At 35.3% G+C, this 24,461-nt stretch overlaps 1 protein-coding gene across 3 annotated transcripts in view; it reads left to right on the plus strand.

The window, feature by feature from the left end:
* The window catches only part of PRKD1 (protein kinase D1), a 347,836-nt gene extending 323,776 nt beyond the window's left edge, over positions 1–24,060 (plus strand). For 2 of the 3 annotated variants that reach the window (XM_032242645.1, XM_032242646.1), the window contains exons 15-19: positions 1,122–1,283; positions 1,838–1,936; positions 3,172–3,439; positions 22,152–22,237; positions 23,080–24,060. In XM_032242645.1, the coding sequence (XP_032098536.1) occupies positions 1,122–1,283; positions 1,838–1,936; positions 3,172–3,439; positions 22,152–22,237; positions 23,080–23,298 (834 nt within the window). In that variant the 3' untranslated portion in view covers positions 23,299–24,060. The remainder of the gene's footprint in view (positions 1–1,121; positions 1,284–1,837; positions 1,937–3,171; positions 3,440–22,151; positions 22,238–23,079) is intronic. The other variant, XM_032242647.1, reaches the window with a different exon arrangement.
* The last annotated feature ends 401 nt before the right edge of the window (positions 24,061–24,461 follow it).

The following is a 24,461-nucleotide window of genomic DNA, read 5'->3' on the forward strand; positions in this document are numbered from 1 at the left end:
TGTTGTGCAGAGAAAAAAGATAAAGGTCAAATGATCAAAGGCATTTGTTGATGACCCAGAAGAACAATTCAGATTTAAGCATTATTACAAGATACCATCTAATGCTAAGCATAATTTTCCTTGACACATGTGGTAATTAATTTGTCAAGTGCAATGCTGCTTACTACGACTAGTCATTACTTGAATGTGGAAATATAGTAGTCCTTTGGTATCTGTGTGGGATTTGTTCCAGAACCCCCACCCCAGATATCAAAATCCATGTATACCTACATCCCACATTTGATTCTGCAGAACTCACCTGTAGGAAAAGTTGGTCTTCCATATCCTCAGGTTTTTGTATCCCATGAACACTGTATTTTCAATCCTCATTTGGTTGTGGATGCAGAACCCACAGATACTGAAGACCTACTGTACTTATTGAAAAATATCCACATGTAAGTTGACCCATGCAGTTCAAATTTGTGTTTCTCAAGGATTAACTATATTTATTGAGTGCTTGAAAATCAAGCAGCTAGGATGGTATACTGGACAAAGCAAAGGCTCTTTCTGTGTTTTTTTTTTTTTGTTTTTGTTTGTTTGTTTGTTTGTTTTTGCTGTTTTTATGGTCTTCACTTAGTATAAGAGCTTCTGTCAAAAACTACTGCAGCCTCCAGTAGTGGAGCATTTATAGAAGGTTTTGGCTAAGGTACTTCATCAGTGCACAGCCCAATGTACTACTTGTATAAATTTCATCTTTACTACATTAGATTTCTACCAGTTGTATAGAAATAGCCTAGTATGCTTAGTTAGGACAATATGTTTAATATTGGGGATGATCCTAAGAAATTATAGATTTCTCAATATGGTATTCTAATTAAAACCTAATTAGCAATTCACTGTGCTAGAACTTGGATTTTTCACATAGAAATCATTTCACTATGCATGGAAAGTAGAGATGTATTTTTTGGAGACGTAAGAATTTCAAAAATATAAGGCAGCACATGTGGAATGTAGAGGTGTTAAAAATCTTAAGTGTGGGTTTCTCTGTAGCTTTAAGCTTGAACAGTTTTGTATAATCAGCAAGCTTGCCAAACAGTATCAAAAAACTCATTTTCTTCAAGTGCTTTATTTATCTTTAATAGAACCTTCATCACCCTGGTGTTGTAAATTTGGAGTGTATGTTTGAGACGCCTGAAAGAGTGTTTGTTGTTATGGAAAAACTCCATGGAGACATGCTGGAGATGATCTTGTCAAGTGAAAAGGGCAGGCTGCCAGAGCATATAACGAAGTTTTTAATTACTCAGGTAAGAAATCAATTAGAGACAGAAAAAAATATAATATTTAAATCAAATGTTATCACTGTTTAACTACAGCTTTCTGGCCTTGTTGTTTAGTTCCTACTTCCAGACTAAACTACACTAGAAAAGGTTGTAGTGGCTTTATTGTGTTATGTGATTTATATCTATATTAATCAGAGTCCATTCATATCTATATTAATCAGTGTACAAAATTAGTAACGTGTTTGCAGGTCCATGTATTCAAACTTTTCATGAAAGTTTAAAATGTATATTGGCTTATTGGTTCTTTGAGAATATTTAAGAATGGGTATCCCTGTTAGATTTCATAGGTCCTTTATCTACATCTGTCTTGGCTGCTGTATGAATACCATCATATGTAATTTTTTCATTGAAATTTCTTTAGAAACCTATGTTAATCCAGCTCATTTCAGTGGTCTTGAATATAAAGGAGTTTGAATGTTCATTGTCAAGTGTTTTTTCTTGGCCTCTTAACTGGTAGAAGACATTTTGAAATTCATACACTGGAATGAAATTATTTTGGCGATTTTTCTTCTTTATAGATACTCGTGGCTTTGCGGCACCTTCATTTTAAAAATATTGTTCACTGTGACCTCAAACCAGAAAATGTGTTGCTAGCATCAGCTGATCCTTTTCCTCAGGCAAGTATAAAAGCCTCTCTCAGCAAAAAGCCAGTTTACAGCATTGCTAGCTTCCATGTAGCATCTTGTCACCTTCTATTTTTCCCTTAAAACCTTTACTTGTTTCAAGTGTTTTATATTCGTTTTCATCCATTTGTTACCTTCTTGTATCTTTGGAACTGTGGTCTTGTTAGTTGGGCTTTTTGGTGAAGCCTACCTTAATTATACGCAAATGTGCTTTCTCATTCTGCCTTTTGGCTTTTCCAGAAGTAGCCTATAGGTGACAACACTTGAGTCCCAGAGATGTTACCAGCTCACTAATGGGCAAGATATTAAACCTCATTGTTGTTCTCAAGGACAAGGGCAAAACTTTTTTTCTTTCCTCAACTTAGAGAGTGGGAAACCAAATATCTCCACAGGGAATCCTAGATTTGAAATGGCCTGGCTGATGTGGCTGTCCTGCCTTGCTTCCCTAACACCTTCTGGTCCTGCCTACATATGTGCCAGTGCAGAGCTAATTTTGAGGATTATTATGGATGACATCTCTGTACTTATCCTTCACCCTCTGCTCATAATAAGCCCTTGAGTGGTCATCACTTTCCTGATTTGCATTATGTTTTCCTGCCTTGTAAACAACACCACCCACTTCTGAGTACACTTACCTTCATATTTGTCTCTCGGTTTTTGGAGAAGGGAGACTTGTTTTCATTTTTTTTAGTTTTATTTTTTAATTTTTGAGACAGGGTCTCACTCTGTTGCCCCAGGCTGGAGTACAGTGGCGCAGTCTCAGCTCACTGCAACCTCTGCCTCCCAGGCTCAATCAATCCTCCCACCTCAGCCTCCCAAATAGCTGGGACTACAGGTGCATACCACCATGCCAGGCTAATTTTTTAATTTTTTTGTAGAGATGGGGATCTCACCATGTTGCCTCGGTTGGTCTTGAGCTCCTGTCCTCAAGCAATCCACTTGCCTCAGCCTCCCAAAGTGCTGGGATTACAGGCATGAACTACTGCACCCTGCCAAGGGAGACTGTTTAGGTGATATTTTTATGAATGAAAACATACTTTTGTATCACTACATGAGCCACCGTCTTCAAATACCTAAAATGGAAACTACCTATTACTTTAAGAAATCCATATCATTTACTGTAAAGGGAAAGTATTTAAAGTATTATGGTTGTATCTGGTGAATCTGAACCAAGAGATACAGACACACAATTGTGAACTGAGTATTTCTGCAAATCCTTTTATCAACAGGTGAAACTTTGTGATTTTGGTTTTGCCCGGATCATTGGAGAGAAGTCTTTCCGGAGGTCAGTGGTGGGTACCCCAGCTTACCTGGCACCTGAGGTCTTAAGGAACAAGGGCTACAATCGGTCTCTAGATATGTGGTCTGTTGGGGTCATCATCTATGTAAGCCTAAGTGGCACATTCCCATTTAATGAAGATGAAGACATACATGACCAAATTCAGAATGCAGCTTTCATGTATCCACCAAATCCCTGGAAGGAAATCTCTCATGAAGGTAATATCTTCCATTCAAAAATGATAATGATCTAATCCTTATGTGTTTATGTTATTAATTTAAATGAATTTAACTGTAAGTTATTACTTGATAAATGCTCATTGTAAAGTGCCCACCAGAGTGGAGACACAAAGACACAAATTAATTGGGGTGGAACACATATACATAACAGAAATTAGGGAGATATATGTGTGTGTGTATATATATATATATTTGTATATATATATATATATGTGTGTGTGTGTGTATATATATGTGTGTATATATATATATATAAAGAAGTAAGTGAACAACCAGATAGAATGTATTTTGGTACATTTCCTTGGAATATATTTATAACTTAATATAATGGTAATAATGAATTATTTGTAGGGGCTTACTTATATGTGCCTAGTTCTGTGTTAAAAACTTTAAAATTATCAACACAGGAACGTTATGACATTGATAGTTGATACTTGAATGATCATATTACATGTATTAGTTTACCAAATTCTTTGTCTACTGATTTTGTTTTTAGCATTAAAATATGTATAGTATTTTACTTGGCCATTCCCCTGGAATTTTTAGGTTATTTCTCCGTGTTCAGTATTATAACATCTTGATGTATTATTCCTGTATTTATCTCTGATAATTTCTTTAGAATAAATTACCTTGGCAATGTTGCATTGTTTAGAGCCATATTCTTAATAAGTATTTCATTCTTCTTAAATAAAACAATTGTTTTAAAAGAAGTTGCAGGGGCTTACAGGGCAGAGAAAGTGACTCATTCAGTACTTCGGAAAGGAGCTCCTCAGTTAACCTTCAGTGGAGTGTATTTAATTCTTATAAAAAATTTCATAAGATAGATGTTACTATTATGGCTATATTTCAAGTGAAAAAACTGAGCAAAAGCAGTGACACCACTGCTCAAAATACAAAGCTAGTATGTAGCAGGGGCATAATTCACACCCAGGTTGTCTGAACATACATCCTTTGACCACTAGCCCTACTTCTTTTCTAGTTTACAGGCAATATCTAGTTCTAGGTTCATTCTGTTTGTTCGAATATTCACCATGCGAAAAGGCTAGTACATTTGTAAACCTCACTGATGTGATGCCTGTTACTGCATATGTTGGTACAGAAATGGGAAAAGAGTATATAAACTGCCTAGGATAAATTAAGTTCTTAGACTGCTAATGGTATTAAATAGCAAGAGCTATCCATTATCAGAGCTTTAAGTTACCATTAGCAACAACCTTTAACATCCTCTAATTAGTTGCAAATCATAGGTAGATGGATATATCTTAAAGGAACCTGTGGCACACAAAAGAACTATCATGCGTGCCAAAGGAATAATTAAATATTTGTCATAATTCAACAAAGATGAATAGTAAAGTGTAATTATGTTTCTTTCCCAGGAGACAGAGTAGAGAGAATTATCAAATAACCTTGTGACCAGTACCCTTGATAGGAAACATTACATCTAAGTAGAGCTAACCATTATGCTTGATACTGCTAATCCAGAAATCCAGTAAAATAACTTGATCCTGTTATCAGAATACAAATCTGCAGTATCACTGAGGCCAATCAGACATTTTCCTGTTGTACAGAAATTGGATATTGGGAAATAACCTTCATGTTTTTAAACTTTTTTTCTTGGAGTAGTGGAACAAGTGATGTCCCTGTCTCTGCTTTTGTGAAAATTTGACTTACTATGCAGCTATATAGCCTATTAAGACAAAACCTATTCAGGCCAGAAATAAATGTTTATAAATTATGAACTTTTAATTATCACTAATAATAGACTCTGGAGGACTAGATATCAAAGGCTCAGGAAACAGTTTTTGGGAAATCACAATATATGTACTTGGTAGGTAATACAAAAGTAGAGGACAGAATATCAGACGTGCTTCAAAGAACTTGAATGTTAGTTGGGGAGATGAGTTATATGACATTGGATAAAATGATAACTTATTTCCTTGAATTGTTACATAGGTGGAAAACCAGGGCCTCTAAGTTCAGAGGAAGGAGAATCGCTGTGTACTTGACCAGTTAGGACTCTACTTTCAGAGGAGACAGAATTTAAGCCAGTCACTGACGAATGGAAGGAAAGAGACATAGCATTTTAGCAACAGGGAATCATGCAGGATAATTCAAAAGTCATTTATATTTGACTAGGATTTTACTTGACTGTAGAAAGGTCTAAGCACTAAAAATTTCCTCCCATTCAAATGAAGTGATATGGAGATCAACTCAGATGGGAGATAGAACCTCACTTTTCCAAATGACTCAGTACCTCCTTATGGCTCTCTCTTGCCTTGGAGGCACAGGCATTATACTGTTAACGCAAACTAAAGCTCTGAATGGCAAAAAAAAAAAAAAAAAAAAAAAAGTTATCTAGCTGCTGATGTATGAACAGAACTCATGCTTGAATATAGAGAAAAATTAGTTAAATTACATCATAATATCAGTTAAGGTGTCATAAAAGTAGTTGCTGGCTCAGGTTCTATCCCATTATCTTATTGAGAACAAATAATTCCATCATTAGAAGTTATAATGTAGTTGAGACCAAATAATTTTAATTTTAAGCTTGTAGGACCTGAGAAACCGGCAAAACTATTAATAGTATCTGTCACAGGGTGGTCACAACTGATATTAGATCAATTTTTAGTCTCAGGATACTTTAAACCATACCAGAAACACCGAGAATTCAGATCTGAGGAAATAAAACCCCAAGTACCTCCATGATTCTGACAAAGATGAAAGGTCAACAGTCAAGTAGTTTGAGACAGAGTCCTATCAGCCATTGTGAGTAGTCATCTCTTACCTTCTTTGGGCTTCATTTCCTCATCTGCAAAATGGGAAATGATTCCTGCCTACATAATGAGGTTCTAACAAAAACTGCATGAGGTAAACGTTATGAAAGGCATCTATAAAGGCAGGTGTGGGGTGAGCCAAGAATTTGCATCAGGTGGAGGACAGCAGAACACTAAGTACTTGCCCTGGCTGGTAACCAAAGATTGATGGTATCATTTTAGAAACAATGTGAAGGTTTCCTTGGTGTTCTTTGCACATATTGCTAGTTGTATTTTTTCCTGGCATGAAAAAGCAAAAGAAAGTGTTGCTATAAGGTAAGATCTTAATAACATGCATACAGGAGTCCAAATGATAGATTCCTTTACCATGTGCTTTTTCTGTTAGTGTAGATGTTGACTTGATACAATATAATACCTCTACATTGGGGTGGTTGAGTAGCATTGTGCTGCTTGATTCTCACAACAATCCTCTGATAAGTGATTTGCTTTAGTCTCTGCATTAGAGAGAATGAAGAAAGGTTTCAAGACCTTGAAATCAAGGATTTAGACTGGAAATCATTTGTCATTTGTCTCCATTCTTTACACTATATATTGTTCTATACCAAAAGGGTACTTAATTTTTATGGCTTGATATTTAGAAACCTATAGAAATATTGTACTCATTAATTGTTCCTGCTAAGATGATTTAATAAGCTAAGTACTGGCATTCTGGAGATATGCTTGCTAATACTTTATCATTGAATTAACAGGACTCTAGTGTTTAAATAACATAAACCTATCTCTAACTTAGGCAAGTAAGATACTTTATTGGCTTACACAACTGGGAAGTCCAAAAAGTAAACCTCTGATTCAGCTGGATCTTAAAGTTCAAGTGTTAATGTTTCAGTCTCTCAGCTCTGCTTTACTTTATCGTGACTTCTTAAAGCAATGATACCCTAGCAGCTCCAAGCTTATGTGCTACTCTTTATTGTCCATGATTCAGAATGGGAGAGGAATCATTTCTCTATAGCTGTAGAGTCTCTGGAAGGGGAACTGATTGGCTATGGTTAACTCTCTTGATACCCAGGGAACAATCAATCATGCAGCTGAGCCTGGCCCTGATTGGCCATATGGATGATGATGACAACCTCCAGGAGAAGAAGGAAGTTCCTGCAGGGAAAAGATGCTAGTCTAAAACAAACACAAAAGCACTAACAGATGTCCTTTAATAAAAGTAGATGTTTTATGTGCAAAATAAGGAATGATTTGAAAAACGAGAGAAAATTTGAAGAAAACCTAGCAAATTGTGTTTCCAGTAAAATGGAGATTATAAAATTAATTAAACGTTGAAAGCAAAAAAAGATGAATAGCTCACACTTTTACAGTATTTGCCCTGTAGCCAGGCACTACTCTAATCACCACATATGTGAATTTGTTTAATCACCCCAGCCTTTGAGTATTTACACAAAGCTTGTTTTATTATTGTTTCCATTTCAAAGATTAGGTAATGCAGGCATAGAGGGTTAAGTAGCTTGTCTGGGTAGGGCCAGGGTACAAATCCTGTCTGCTGGCTCCAAGGCAGATGCTCTTAACCAGGATATTGACAGCCTCTTGATTATCTTCCTAATGGATTTAGCCATCCTGTCACATTAAATTTTTTAAATGCTTTCACAGGCATAGAGCTAGAATAGCAACAGAAATTTTAGTAATTTCTAAAAGTACTGGGAAACAGGATCATGTTATGATAAAGAACTGAGTTGCGAGCTGTATCATTTAGTATCTTGGTGATCTCATCCACATTACTTATTCTCTTAGGTCTCAGTTTTCTTTTCTGATATGGTGATGCTAATTCCTACCTTACTGGGTAATTGTAAGTATTAAATGAGATTGTGCTGGAAACTGCTTAGCACAGTGATTGGCATGTCTATTTTAGTTTAAACACAGATCGTTTTCTATTTCCCAGTCACTTTACATAGTCTTTCTGTCTATCTGTATGTATGTATTTAGTTTTTTATCAATGTAAGCATTCATGTATATAAAACAATTGTGTAAGAAGTTATATAACTGAATGCGTTTATGTATAACTATACTTACCATAGTTAAGTAATATAAATTATTATAAAATACATTATAAACAATATGTAACAAAATACATACATCATATATAGTTATGCATATATAACTATATAAAAATGCATGCATACAAATGAAACATTCCAGCATGAATTGAATGTTTACAAACAGTAGCAGAAAAGGAGAGTCTAGCTCATCATAGAGAAAGAGTATGGGAATATTTCAGTCTATCCTAAGGCAGTGTTGTATGTTCTACCATATTTCATTTCATCATTATGGCTGTCTCAGTGGTCATTTGTCATCATCCAGTATATCCCTCATTACTCATCAGTAATTAGACATGGCCTCGCTCTCATCTACAACCTTATCTCATACCGGGTTAGGCTTAGTGGTCAACACATTCATTCTGTTACCCTTCTCAGTTCCTTGAAAGACCTCGTGCACCAAATATTCACTTGATAAGGCAAATTTTCTTTATCTATGGAAAGGGCAGCTCAGTATCACTTAACCATATTTTTAGATGACCAGGTGCAACTAAGGAAAATTACACCTTATCATTTACCAGTGTGCCCCGCCTTCCATTGTGTTTTAAAAAATAAAAACAAGAAATCGATCAAGGTATCCCTCATGTTTGTAGTGTCTGGTATGTCATAAGGGTGAATCCCAGACAATGCTAAAAACCCCAGAAAATTGCAAGCAAGACTCAGTCTGTGACTGAAGAAGTAGGTCGCAGGGGTGTAGAGCTTAGAAATGGGATATGGAAAAATTAGCTATTAGTCAAAACAAGAATATTTTTAAGGCAGGAGGATTTCTAATAATTTTGCCAAAGAGCCTATTTGATAATGGCTTATTTTAAACAACCTGTCATGATCTAGCTATAGAGTTATAGCAGGCATTTTTTAACTTTAGCATGCCAGCAGTTAATGAGAGGAGCTAGTTAAAAATGGAGGTTCCTAGGCTCCACCCCGTTAAACTGCCGTTCTGCACTGAGAGTATAAGAAGTCTCTGGTTCATGGACTACCCATTCAAAAATGCTGCTCTGAAGCCCAAATCCCCTGAAATAACTGACAGTCGATAGAGCTCTAAAACAATTTTGAATTAAGTTTCTGATATTCAGAGGTAGATAAATTATAAAATTTATAAAATGGTTTATAAATGGCTGTCATTTCTAAAATCTTTTTGTATCTATATCATCTTTTTAATCAGATATACAATATCAGGACATGTAATTTTTTCAAAATGTCAAATATATTCTAGTATAGATTGCCATGAAAATAAAGAGAATACAAAAAGAAGCACAAGTGTCTTTTGTCAGGAATAAAGATGAAAACACTATAAACTCCAGGGAAATACAAAAAGTTGTATAATGAAGTCGTGCATAATAAAGATGCAACTAACTTATGTGTCATGATTTTAAGCAAATAAAGGAATGTAAGGGCTGGGCACAGTGGCTCATGCCTGAAATCCCAGCACTTTGGGAGGCCGAGATGGGCAGATAACCTGAGGTCAGGAGTTCAAGACTACCCTGGCCAACATGGTGAAACCCCATCTCTACTGAAAATAACAAAAATTAGTTAGCTGTGGTGGCACATACCTGTAATCCCAGCTACTCAGGAGGCTGAGGCAGGAGAATTGCTTGAACCCAGGAGGCGGAGGCTGCAAGTACCTCTGCACTCCAACCTGGGTGACAGAGCCAGACTCCATCTCAAAAACATAAATAAATGAAATAAAGGAATGTGGGAAAAGAGAATCTCTCTGAAACTTAAATTATTTTTGGGGTATAGGTTTAAAGTAGAGGCTATGGGAGATATGGGTTGTAACCTAGAATTTCTCAGCTAATAATTGTATATAAATTATTCCACATATTGCTTATTAATTTTAAATTTTATATGATCTATAAACCAAGTATGTCTGACTTAACTATAATTATGAAAAGAATATAAATAATGAAACTTCTACAACACCAGGAATAAGGAGAACAAAGAAGTGAAGAGAACTGTAAGAGCATTAGCATCCACAGAGTTCATAATGGGATTCTGCCTAAGGGAATCAGTGCTATTACATGTGTTTATGTGTATCATTTAACATACAATTTAACCATAAAAGCTTAAAGTTTTTAATAAATGCTACATATATTATCTATATATATTATGTCTATGTATCTAGATATGTATTCTCCATACTGTGTGCCAGGCACTATTCTAAGTTATGAAAGTGGCCAGTATAATAATTTAATATATCTAAATTAATTGGGAGACGGAGGAAAACAACATGATAGGGAAAACTGGAGCGAAAGGATTCATCTGTGATGGAAAGAAATCACACTTTTTCAAAGTGATTCTTCCCAAACTACCTGTGATAAAGGACCAGTTTTATCTTATTTTAATTTCTAAACATATGAACTAGTACTTTATAAAATGTAATTAAAATGTGATAGCGATGTTAAATAGCTATAAATATTTCCAAAGACTTAGTCTCGCTTTATGTACTTATCTCATCATAAACAGTTCAGACCAGCACTGATTCATAGATCATTTTGTGCAGCATTAGTTTTGAGTCAATGAAACAAGTATAGAAAATACTGCATTTATTATTTAGAGGTATGGAGACAATCAGAAGAAAAATTTTAAATAGTTAAAATAAGTAGTTTCCAGAAAGCAGATCTAATAATGAGATATAAGAAGGTTTTTTTCTTCCCTTTTGTATTTGTCTTACTGATTTAGATCTTTTATCAGGTGCATGCAATAACTTTTGTAAAAAAAATAATAAAAATAAAAGGGCATGGAGTGAATGATAAATGGAGTAAACAGAGTACAACCTTTTATATAACTATAATTTTTCCATGTATGGTGTAAAATTGTCTGAAATTTGAAATAATATATAATATTTGTACGTAAACAGTCACTCATGACCTGTAGGATTACAGTTCTTTTTCCATAATCACTGCAACGTGACTGAGCAGTTGAAAAAAGATGCAATCTTAAGTCTCTAAACTATCATGTCCACCCAAAGAGGAACTGTCAAGTGTGAAGGTCAAATGAATTCTCTCTTCCTACATTCCTTTATTTGCTCAGAATTATAACACATATCTTAAATGTGTTCTTCTACATATGACTTGATTATATAGCTGTTGTTTTCCACAGAGTTTAAGGGGAAAAGAAATGACACAGGTAACCAAGTGGTATGAATTGTATAGTTGGTGAAGTGAGATATAATTTGCTTCAGTGCAAGTCATTTCACTGGGAGAATGATGACAGACCTGTAGCGATGAATTGGAAAGCGTTTGTTAGAGTCATAGTACATTTCCATTATCAAATTGAATTGATGTGTTCAATATACAGTAAATACAGACATACAGTAAATTTGAGAAAGGTTAGTAATGGGCCATGAAGATTACCAGAGAAGTTGCCGCTTTTTTCCTTCTGAGTTTTGATATTCCTTTGTATGCCATTAGAGAGGCAAGCAGGCAGTAATCAACACAGAGGCAGCCTCGGAAATTGTCTCACAATGAGCCCCCGACCCCTGCAGACAAAAGATCATTTTCTGTGTTCACAGGTGAGATCTGAAGAAGCACCTATTCCCGAGTCACCTGCTGTGCTGTTTCTGCTCAGCATCAGAGTCACATGGTTAGTCGGTATTCTCAGGAATTCAGACCAGACAAGAAGCCCTGACATTTGGTGAAATACACACACACTTTAGAATTAATGCAAAGGCATAGGAAATGCGTTTAGTGCATCACAATGTGATAATTTTGCCTTTAGTGCAAAATTTTGCCGTTAGTGCAAAATTATCAGATTATGATGGTACAACCAGTGATGTAAGTTTCTTCCACTTGTGTGCTCTGGCAACCTCCATGGTAGTATTTATGCGTCTTTTCCCTGATAAGCACAGCTATAATTTATTCTTCCAATTGGCCTCAATCCTCAACTATACAATACAGAATACAGGGTTTTTCAAGGCACAGAATGGCTATAATAATATACCACTAAATTTATCAAGGCATCTAAATTTTATTAAAATATTTTTGTCATTCAACAAATTTGGTAAATTCAAATAAAATTTGTCACAAATGTGTTTTTTCTCCAGAAATTGGAGATTGAAAAATACAGCCAGTACAAACACAAAGCAAAGCTAAATAAAAGCCTAGCACCATTACCACATGGTATGTTTTCAAAATCCAACAGTGTTCCAGAACGCTAAACACTTAAGTTGGAAGTAGCACTTTGCCATGAAAAGGAACCAGCTGTAGGTCCCTCTTTCACAACATATTGTTCAAAACAAAAAAATAACCCTATTGAAAATAAGCCTCGGGTAGATGAGACCCAGAAATCCAATGGTACGAGAAACAAAAGAAAGACAATTGTCATTTTAATAATTAAACTGTGTTTGTAACAGTTTATGAGCCTTGCAGATCCAGCAAGTCTGCTGAATATTAATGAATAGATTGATTTGTCAACATATTAACACACTGTCAGACATAACGGCATGGAGGAAAGGCGAGGAGACTAGCCAGTGAACTGCTTAAAAATGCTGACTGGGTGCCAGCAAATTTAATCAGAATTGATAAGGTAAAGTGAATTATGGAGGTCAGAACTTCCACTGGGGTTTAACACTCTAAACAATCTCAACTTAAGATTCTAGAATTAATTATGTTTAATTTCAATAAAAAATATTAATTTTATACAATAAAAAGGAACTTTCCAATTATGAGCCAAAGGCATACAATGATTCAAAAAATGTCTAGCATAGCACTAGAGTGATTTTTTTTTGTATATACAAATCAAAATCCAAATAAGATGATATCTGAAAAGCATGTCCCATTAGGAAAAGAATTACTTAGTTTGGTAGCAAGTAAAATACAGTTAATGAGATTTTCCCTCACAAATGATATTTATAGAGAGAAACAGCTCAGAGTTTTTAGCAAGAACATTGGCATTGTACATGCTCAAAATTGGCTGTTTATTTGCCATTCAACATAGAAATATTTCCTGCATATTCCAGGTATAAAGTTTCACTTCTGAATGTACATCATAATTTAGTTGAAATATATAACAACCGAGTATTTGTGGAGGTGACTGATTAGAAGATCAACAAAGGTTAAATATTCTATAACCTCTCTTTCTTCCATAACAACAAAGAATAGTATTTAAAAATATAGGATGTTAAAAATCTTACCTAAGCCCTATAGTGCTCCCCAGTGCCAATCCACTGAGTAATTATCTAGAATATTATTAAATTGCTCTAGTGATGGAAATACACAGCTTCATGAGGAACCCAGTTTCTTTTTAATCTGACCCCAAAACAATAAACAAAAATGTTTATTTATTTATACACACCAATAGAACAAACCTAATATTTTTCCAGATAAAGACTCATCTCAGAGGCTTGAAAGCAGTCATCGTGTCTCCCCCAGCCTTCTCTTCTTCCACACAAGTCAGTTTTTTGTTCAGCCTCCCGTTCACTGTGGCACAAGCACTCTCTGCTTTATCTATGTTCTCTTATAGTCAAACCTCACGGCTGATCTGACTTAAGGGTCAATGAGTCTAATTAAGAGTAAAGTGAAGCTACTACTTCCCTCATTACAAAGTACACATATCTTTTAGCAGAACATAAAATAACATTTGATTCGGGATAATAAATAGGCTCATACTGAGTTTACTGTGGATTTAAAACCCAGAATTCATTCTTAGGTATATTCTTGATAAGCCAGATTTTCCAGTTCTGTACTTAGTCCTTTTGAGGGGGTTGAGAGAGCAGGACCTAAATAGAGGACTTAGTTTCAGTTGTCTCCTTTAAGTTATCTTACCAGCATGGCCCATTGCTTCAGTCTGTAGTTATTTGGGAAATTATTTGTGTAATCCAACTTATTTGTTCTTCCTGTTGCAACTTCTGAGCAGAAATTATATTTAAAACCTTCTATCTCTTCATTCCAGATACTGAACACAATGGAGCTGAGGACAGATACCTCTATAATTAGATACTTTTCTTTATATTTATTTCCATCTATTCAGGGATCCTTTGGGCAATATTAAGCCAGTTTTTAACCACTTTCAAAATGTTTTCATACCTCTAGCTCTTTGCTACTCAAAATGTGTTCTAAAGTTCAGCTATATTGGATTTCCTAGCTGCCATTAAAATATAGACTATCAGGCCCTACCTCAGAATTACGAAATCAGAATCTTCAGTTTAATGTCTCTTAAATATTTTTCGTGTGCATGTAAAAGCCGGAGAAACACTACCTAGCACAGCCATTGGAGTCAAACTGCAGCTGCACACACCTGAGGCACTTCTACAAATATTGATACAAATATTGATATTCTCACCTAAAGATTTTCACTTGACCTTTGGTTTGAATATCAATATTTAAAAATAAAACTTTCCAAAGGATTTGTGTGTAGTCCATTAAATTAACTGTACACTAAAATGAAAAACGTCCAATATTAACATGATCAGAATAAAATAAATATATTTCGATTTCTATTTTAGATTTTGAATCAATTGGGCTTCAGTTTGGAGGCTGCTGTATGCTTGTGTTTAAGCATTTTATAATTTCCAAGATCATATCTCCAGTTTTCAGAAGGAAATGAAATTGGATAAAAAGCAAAGAAGTAACCATTGATAGAATAACTTTCTACAGAGGAAAGAACTGAAAAAGGAAAGATGCCCAGTCGTGTCTCTAAAGGTCTTGCACTTCACTGGATTCCAGTAATTGACTCAGGAGCGAATGAGATGATGATTTCCAGTGGCCTTGTTTGCTGCCGGCAGCCTCTGGTTTCAGCCCCTGAGAGGAGCATCCCAGTTAGTGTTGCTGAGCAACAGCATGCTGGGTTGAGAGCTGGAATGTGAAGGGTTGCAAAACGATTTTTAAAATAAACACACAACTTCCCATCAGCATGAAGCAAACCAAAGGGAGAGAAGTACTAAGCACTACACTGTGACAGGCAGTGAGGCAGAACTGAAAGAGAAAACATTTGCCTGAAGGCAAGGAGCTTGAAGGCTGATTTTGATGGCTCTATCACCAGAATATTGTTCTCATCTGGTTTCTATTTTGAAAATATACCTGAATAATTTGGGATGGAGAGAAGGTAGGGAAAAAAATACTTTATCTGGACAAAAGAGATCAGCTTTGAGGTTCCATAGGTAATTTCCATCCTATAAAATACACATTGTAAAATAAACATAATCTACATGGCAGTTACTCTCAGCATCATTCTGTTTTTCTAAAAAAAGTCACTGATCTTATGATCCATTATATTTTGTAGAGTTGTGATTCCCTACCATTCAGAAATATTCTTAGCCAAAATATACAAACCATATGCACATAATATGGGTATTAAAACTTAAGAGCTAAGAAAATGGCTATATAATTCTAATTAATATATTTGGTCTACCAAATGCTATTTAGCAAGCATTTTTCTAATGTATTATGGTTTAAATATATTTTACTTTAAAGATTTATGAAACTTATATACAAAAAAATGAATACCCAATCTGTGTGACCTTAAAAGAGCTAAAATCTAATGATGAGAATGTGGGGAGATAGACATGCATTGAAATAATAAAAGAAAATAAGATGGGAAATGGAACATGATTGAAAGGTGTGACCTGGGGAACCTATTAAGAATTTAAATATGTTCAGTTAGAATCTTTCTGTAGGGTTTTCTGCAAGCTTTGGATACCCTTCAGTTTAGCCACAACAATGACACCTGCAAATCTACCTTCTACATCCAAAGAACCTGTTGTGTTCACATACTTGGCATTTGCTTTAAAATAGAGAATGACTGCAATAATGTTTGTGTAACTTCAAATATAATTCTAATTTTGTTTTTAGAAGAAAATGAAATCTATATCATATTCTGATGAATTTTTCTTTTCATATTAAAACATAAAGCCCTCAGCATCTGCATATACCATTTAATTTTGTCTGTGTTCAGGTGTTCTTGTGCACTAGCAAATAGGCTGCACAGAACTTCAGCTATCCTTATATCTGCCGAAAGTCCCATTCTGCTAAAAGAGAATGGTTGATAAAATTTTCTCTTTGCTTTCCTGACATTTTTTGTCTCTAAACTATAGGGCAAGGAGAAAAAATGCTGTACAGGAAGTTAGAAGGAGAGAAACTGTGTTAGCCAAGAATTTATTGTAGCAAAAAAAGAAACATTAGACTTCAAACACTAGATATCTTTTTTTTTTTTTAACTTGTAGGGAACATTATTACGAATTCATGGCTAGAGACATTTTATAAAACACAAAACTCTTTGCTCATGAGGAGACAATTTAAAAATGTAAATTTGCACCATATAATTGTTTAAAATTTTTCCATAAGAGGAGAAAAAAAAAGACTTCCCACATTGCCCGGATGTGTCTATTTAAGAAACTTTAGATTTAAGACAAGGTATTAAAAATCTGGAAGGAGAGGATTGTGCTTAAGCATGAATAAAGAGAATAAAATTCTCAGAATAATGTCAGAAAGACTCATCCTCCAGAATAAATGACCAGGTATAATCAGAAAACAATCATACCACAAAGTTGGTGTCACATTTACTGCAAAAAGAAGGAGGAACTAGCCAAAGCCTGTTTTACTCCTGTGTCCTTCAGGAAAAAAGTGGTGGGGGTGGGGATATTCAAACTGAGAATATAAGTGGGGAAGAGGGTACAGGGAACCCAAGAGAATAAAGGATTCTCATTTCCCCTACTGCTTTGGCTGTTGTTCCATCTCTGCTCTTTAAATGGCACCTGCGTATTGCCTGAAACCACTGAAAGACCTCACTATGTTGCAATATATCTTACCCCAAGAAACCTAGGTATTTGGATATAGTCCTTTTGCTGTTTTTATAGAAGGAGGTCCATGGCACCAAGAATTTCTGAGGCATTCTTCCCCCAGTATCTCTTTTGCATAGGCTCCAGATTCCTAAAGGACCCAACTCCTTATGAAGCTGCAAGTAAACTGGAGTTTCGGCGCTCTTCTACCCTTCCCAACTTGGGCATGAGCACCCTAATCTGCAGCCAGATTATGACATTTTATTCTATTCCACTCCTTACTTTCCTCCCTCCCACAACCAGACCATGTTCCCTTTCTCCTTTACTTTGTTTTTGAGAGGAATTGATAGAATGGCCCAATTTCATATTGGTCTCCCCTACTCTCCTGCCGTTGCAAATGCATGTCCTACCACATTCACTCTAGACCTGAATTCTGAATTTTTATTTTAGTTTCACAAGTGGGTTTGAGACCCCAATTGGGCTTCTTTCCCTGATTGTTGGCTCTTTTCTGGGACTGCTGTGACTTCTCCAGCTTTACTACACTGACTGCTCCTTTACAACTGGCTTCCTCTTTCTCTTGTCTTAGTGTCTTTATACTTGATAAATTACACATGGCAGTCTCTGCTGGGAGGTGGCACCTACCAGAAATGGAAGTATCACAAAAGTGCACTCAGTAGCAGCTATAAGATGGGTAAATGTTCAGAGCTGGACATACTGCATATTGAAGAAACTAATAGATGTGCTCTTAGAGCTATTGTAATTTTTAATAAACCATGGATAAAATGAGAGAGATACCAAGGCATTTAAGATAAGCTAGAGTTGTCTGAATTTCTAAAAGGGGGAAAGAATGGATTATGAAATTTTTCAACAAGAAGCTTAGTATCTACCCTTGACAAAATTCTAGAATGAATGAATGATTAAATAGATGATTTGCAAATATTTAGAAAACAAAATTTGGCTCTTAGAAGAAAATGACTGAAAGTATTTGTCACTGTTAATTTACTTAGAATGTATTATTGCAGAATAACTCCACTTTTTTAAAAAGTAGGATTTTTCAGATTGGTAGAGTGAGTCTTACCAAGAACCGATGTGTCTCAGTGACAATAAAGCATTTGAAAAAAAAATCGCCTGAAATAGCCTTTGGAGAAGATGATAAATATGAGCTAGATAGGAATACTTCTAGGAGGAAGCATTGCCTCTTTTTTAGACTTGCTCAAACAATAATTGATAGGTCTGGCAGTGTTCTATGATAGAGTCAGAAAGCCCTATGTTTAAGCCTTATCCTGAAAAAAGTTTTAATAATTGAATTAATACATAACAGATGGGCTAGGAGAATTAAACCCTCTGACATGAGAGTGTCATATCACATTCGGAGCTATGGTCACGAAGATGTGCATACACACATACACACATCTTTGCATTCAAGCACATAAAAGTGTAACAGAAACATAACTAAGAATTTAATTATCATGACTGTCACAATTAAAAATTTAGTTAATTTTTGAGACTATTGTCCATGTATAATGATGAGTTAATGGTATAATATGGTGGCAGTCTGCCATAGTGTTTAAGGGCACAGGCTTTGAAGTCCAGTCCCCCTGGGTTTCAAATTCAGCTGTATTGCCTAGGAGCTATCTGACCTGGACCAAGTTACATGACCTTTTGAAGCTTCCAGTTTTCCTTTTATATGAAATGGAGATTAAAATAATAACTACTTTCAAGGTGTTGTTATAAGGACTAAAGAATATGAATGTCATTTTTTTTTTTTGAGACGGAATCTCGCTCTGTTACCGAGACTGCAGTGCAGTGGCATGTTCCCAGCTCAGTGCTGCAACCTCTGCCTCCCAGGTTCAAGTGATTCTTCTGCCTCAGCCTCCTGAGTAGCTGGGATTACAGGTGCGCGCCCCCACACCTGGCTATTTTTGTATTTTTAGTAGAGATGGGGTTTAACCATATTGGCCAGGCTGGTCTCAAACTCCTGACCTCATGATCCATCCACCCCGGCCTCCTAAAGGGCTGGGTTTACAGGCATGAGTCACCATTCCTGGCCCAGGAATGTAATTTTTTTTTAAAAAAAGAATGAAAACCTCTCAGTCCCATGCTATATGAATAATATATTTGTGTGTAAATCAAATTGGCAGCTAATAAGGAAAATGTTGGTCAGTGATGATCACTGAATTTAGCAAGGACATTGAGTAAAGCTAGTAAACATTAAAATCAAGGTGTACAGGAAGACTAAGGAGGCTGAAAGAGCTGAAGGAACTATAGAGATGAGATTAAGGGGAATGAATCACTGTATCCAAAGATGTAAAGAATTGTTATAAAGTTCACCATTGCATCTAAAACATAAACAGGACTAACAACAGTAAGTTATAAAAAGAAAACACTTTTTTTTTTTTTTTTTTTTTTTTTTTTTGCTTCTAGTAGGATATTAATTAAAGGTCCAAGATTCAAAATGGTGTGTTGTGTCATGATATAATCTGTGGTCTGGGGAAGGGCATGCACATGCCTTTGCAATTAGATTGTGAACTTTTCAGGGCCAGGGCTTGATCATTAACTTTTTATTCCATAAGTAATTGCCAACAGTAATTACTTAGGGAAGATTTGGTGAATGAACAGATAAATGAATGATTTATACATACATAACACATGTAAGAAAATTTTATATATGAATATTGTAGCAATGTAGACATGGCCAGTGAAGGGAATATTGGAAGGAAAAAAAAACCTCTAGACTGTCAAAAATGTTTAGTAAAATGCATTTTAGATGGTATCGTTAATGCTGGATTATATACAACTTGATTAATAAAAAGGAAGTTTTAAGAGTTCCAGAAAAGTAACAAGTAGAACAAAATTCTCAACTACGGATGATGGACCTATTTTCTCACTAACACCATGGTCCCAACATTTAGATACAGGCACTAACATTTAATAGTTGATTATTTCTGTTGTATGCTTCCAAACCCACAAAATATATGTACACACACACACACACACTTATTTATACAGACGGACATGTGTATCTCCTCTAATTCTCTCCTTATAGCCTTAAACATTTTCTCTTGGAGATACTTGTCATTGCCTCGTTGTGCTTATTCAGGTCACTTGGGTTGGGTGCTGTGGCATAGTCAGACTAATGATTGCATGCTTCATTCAGCAGAACAATTTTTTCATTTGCACTTATTCCATTCCCTTCAGACACTTCTAGTTTCCCCTCTGATAGTACTTCCCTCCCCATTATGCAGTATGGTTCACTGCTGGGGCCCATTTGGGCACAAACCAGATATTTTGTTGAGTTACTGTACTCCTACCTTTCTAATTATAGAATTCAAAACAGAATGAGTGAATTAATGGCATGAATTTATTTCCTGCAGTGTCTGGGGCAGTGAAATGCTGCAGCATGCTTGCAATAGCACATAAGCTCTCCCTTCACTCCTTGTCCTCCATTTTTGCTCTGTGGCTTCACAGCAGCAAGAATGGAAGATGCATTTTTCTCACCAGTGAGTAAATCATGTGAATGGCTATTTTAAAGCACATGACCTATGTGCAGTTCACAAAGAGATCTATACTTTCAAAAGCTCTCTGAGAACACATGCTTGGAATATGAAAATAGTAGTACTAAGTACAGTATTTTCTCAGGCATCCTAGGTAAGGCAAGAGTGTATAGGCATAGGCAACATTTAAATGTGTGTTGTTACATTTCGTTTCTCCAAATAATTGTTTGATGTTTGATTCTACAGCCCTTCAGTGCAGGCAAATACTTGGAATATTAGCATCATAGAGATAAAATTCTCAGTTACCAAAAGACTGTAGAAGTCACTTTTCTTTGCCTGATACTAGGAAGGATTCTGATTCAAGGAAGCAGTTTGTTCCTCTGGTCTTGTGTGACAGACTGTATCTTCAGGTCCATGCAGGTTGATGCACACCAAAAAGTGGATTCAAAGCTGCCTGATTCAAGGCTTAGTGATTGGGAAAGATGAGGAGTTAATTTTCATTTTCATTTATTGATTAAGATAAATGAAATCCCTATTTGATTAAGATTTTTCGTAGAAAGAGCCAACTTTCAGATATAATGCCCAGGATAGGTTAAGGCAAAAATCAGCCCTTTGATATATAAATGCTTCCATTAGGTTGGCAGATTTCACTAAGCTCTTTTTAGGAAGAAAATGCTAAAATTTAAAATAAAACACGGAAATTATTACAAGAATGAAAAGTGTGAAGGAATGACTTTAATAAATAACATTGATGATGTATACTGAAAATGTAATGTCCAGAAAAGGAGAGTGAAAACTCCATCACATAGTACTGTGGGTAACTAGGATGATGTTCACACTAGATAATGATAAGTATTACTTTTTCTTTGTAAATTACACTCATAGGCATCCCAGTCACAGGCAGAGTACTAGGCCAGAGGGACTATGGTTCTAACCCTCAGAGAACAGTTCTTGTTAGATAGATTTCTTTCTATCTAACTTTCTAGAAAGTCTACGATGGTTGATGTAATTCCACACATTCGTTATTTTTAAAATCAAAAGCAAAGTAAAAGCAATTAAAGTGTTTTCTTCTTGGGCTTATGGTTTTCAGGCTCCAGGTTTATCATGAGATATGAACCATGTTATTATGCTGTATTTTTTCCATACAAATAAGATGTTCAGATGTCTGTCATTTAATTCAATACTGTGTGAACCATTGTGTGTATTCAAACATTCAGCATGTTTTATAACAAAATTAGTAAAAACTTTATCTTGAATATTAGTTTTATCCTGCCCATATTGTCAGACATATTTAAATGATGTATATATAAACAAAATTTCTAAACTAAAAAATATATTAAAGCATAGACAAATTGAAATGCATATCATACAATATTCTAATACTTCTTCCACAATTACTTCCAACTTTATTATTTTTTTTTTTAGTATCCAAAATAAAATGAAGGCCAAGGTTTCAGAATTCTTAAGAGAATTTTTTTTTATGTTCTAGTTCCTTGTCACTATGCTGCATTTAACTGTGTGAAATAGCAGATGTGAAATAAACTATAAATGAATTATGCATATGTTCCAGATTTGTCATCTATTTTTGCTGATAATTTTTTTAACTTTTTTCAGCCATTGATCTTATCAACAATTTGCTGCAAGTAAAAATGAGAAAGCGCTACAGTGTGGATAAGACTTTGAGCCACCCTTGGCTACAGGTAAACAATAATCATTGAGTTTTGTTAGCTGAATGAACTTCTAAATATTTATAGGATTTTGATATTTAGAAATCTTTTGCAATAATTTTTTAAGTGTGATTATTCTAATATCAATTTGTTTGCTCAAATGCATGCAACTTCATAAGATTTAATAACAATTTAGTGTTTCTAAACATTTTTTTCTACCAGGATTACTTGATAGAGGAAATAAACACACACATACACACACACACACACACACACACACCCCTAAACCCAAAAGCAAAACCAAAAATAAATAAATAAACCAAGGATCATAACAGACCTCAGAGGACCAGATTTCAAAAGCATCTGTATGTGTAATCCTGATAAATGTACAAATAGATGCCAATCTGGTCATGCACTATACTCATTTAGAAGCTATATTTTTAAATGCTAGGTTATTACGTATGGAACAAATGCATGGCAAATACAAAGGATATACATCTGCTTCTATTCTCTTAAATATTTATTATTTTCAGATTGAATTTCAAGTTTAGAAAAATAATACTCTGAAATACTCAAGGATTATTTGTAGGCGTTGAATTTCAAAGGAATACCAGCATTCATGATTGCTTGACTGCAAACGTTAATTGCCTACTCTTTGATCCATGGTGTCATATACACAGTATGTATTTGCAAAGATTAGGTAAATAGGTTGGTTTTGGTGCCGATGATGGCACTTGAGGATACATGATGAAAGATTCAGTGCTGTTACAGTAGAAGGAAAAGGGTAACTCATAGATTGTGGAAACTGACAACATATGAAACAACATGTTGATTGTAATGATCTCTCTGGTAATATTTTGGAATTTCTTCTTCAGGACTATCAGACCTGGTTAGATTTGCGAGAGCTGGAATGCAAAATCGGGGAGCGCTACATCACCCATGAAAGCGATGACTTGAGGTGGGAGCAGTATGCAGGCGAGCAGGGGCTGCAGTACCCTGCACACCTGATCAATCCAAGTGCTAGCCACAGTGACAGTCCTGAGACTGAAGAAACAGAAATGAAAGCCCTTGGTGAGCGTGTCAGCATCCTCTGAGTTCCATCTCCTATAATCTGTCAAAACACTGTGGAACTAATAAATACATACGGTCAGGTTTAACATTTGCCTTGCAGAACTGCCATTATTTTCTGTCAGATGAGAACAAAGCTGTTAAACTGTTAGCACTGTTGATGTATCTGAGTTGCCAAGACAAATCAACAGAAGCATTTGTATTTTGTGTGACCAACTGTGTTGTATTAACAAAAGTTCCCTGAAACACTAAACTTGTTATTGTGAATGATTCATGTTATATTTAATGCATTAAACCTGTCTCCACTGTGCCTTTGCAAATCAGTATTTTTCTTACTGGAGCCTCATTTTGGTAAGAGACAGAATGTATCCATGGAATAGTTCTGTTTGATGTGTCCCATTGGTGTTGTCATTGTAAACAAACTCTTGAAGAGTCGATAATTTCCAGTGTTCTATGAACAACTCCAGAACTCATGTGAAAGAATAAATGAATGAGGTGGGTAGGGAATAAAATCCTGAGACACAAATGCATGAACAAGTGTTAATGTATAGTTTCAAATCCTTTGCCTGCCTGGTGTGCCTCAGTATATTTAAACTCAAGACAATGCACCTAGGCGTGCAAGACCTAGTGCTCTTAAGCCTAAATGCCTTAGAAATGTAAACTGCCATATATAACAGATAAATTTCCTTCTTTATTATAATACTCTGTTGTACTATGGAAAATGAGCTGCTCAGCAACCTTTCACCTTTGTGTATTTTTCAATAATAAAAAATATTCTTGTCAAAATATGTATCCATCTGAGTGAATTATTTTCATTCATAGTTCACAGTCAGGTTTTCAGTCCAGCAAGAGTGGAGATGTCTGCTCAAAAAGCAGGAAGAAATGCTCATAGTCTAGAATATAGCCTTCTCTACTCTCAAGCAGTACAAGTATGTTTCAAAGTGGAGTGAAGCCTTTCTGTCTTGCATATGGTTTAATTTCCAATAGAAAGGAAGAATTTCAAAGTGAAAAGTGACCAAAGTCAAACAGAGTACTTGGAGGCATAAGTAGGAATATTGCAAATACCATCTTAATGAATGTAGCTTTCTGATTTAGTAAGGAAAAGCTAGGGATTTATTAGAATACCAGATCTAGTTTCTTTTCATATCCTCTAAAGATGGTTCTGAGGTGAACCAAAAAATCACTTGAA

The sequence above is a fragment of the Sapajus apella genome, unplaced genomic scaffold, assembly GCF_009761245.1.
Source record: "Sapajus apella isolate SASKATOON/1434 unplaced genomic scaffold, GSC_monkey_1.0 scaffold50, whole genome shotgun sequence".
NCBI lineage: Eukaryota > Metazoa > Chordata > Mammalia > Primates > Cebidae > Sapajus > Sapajus apella.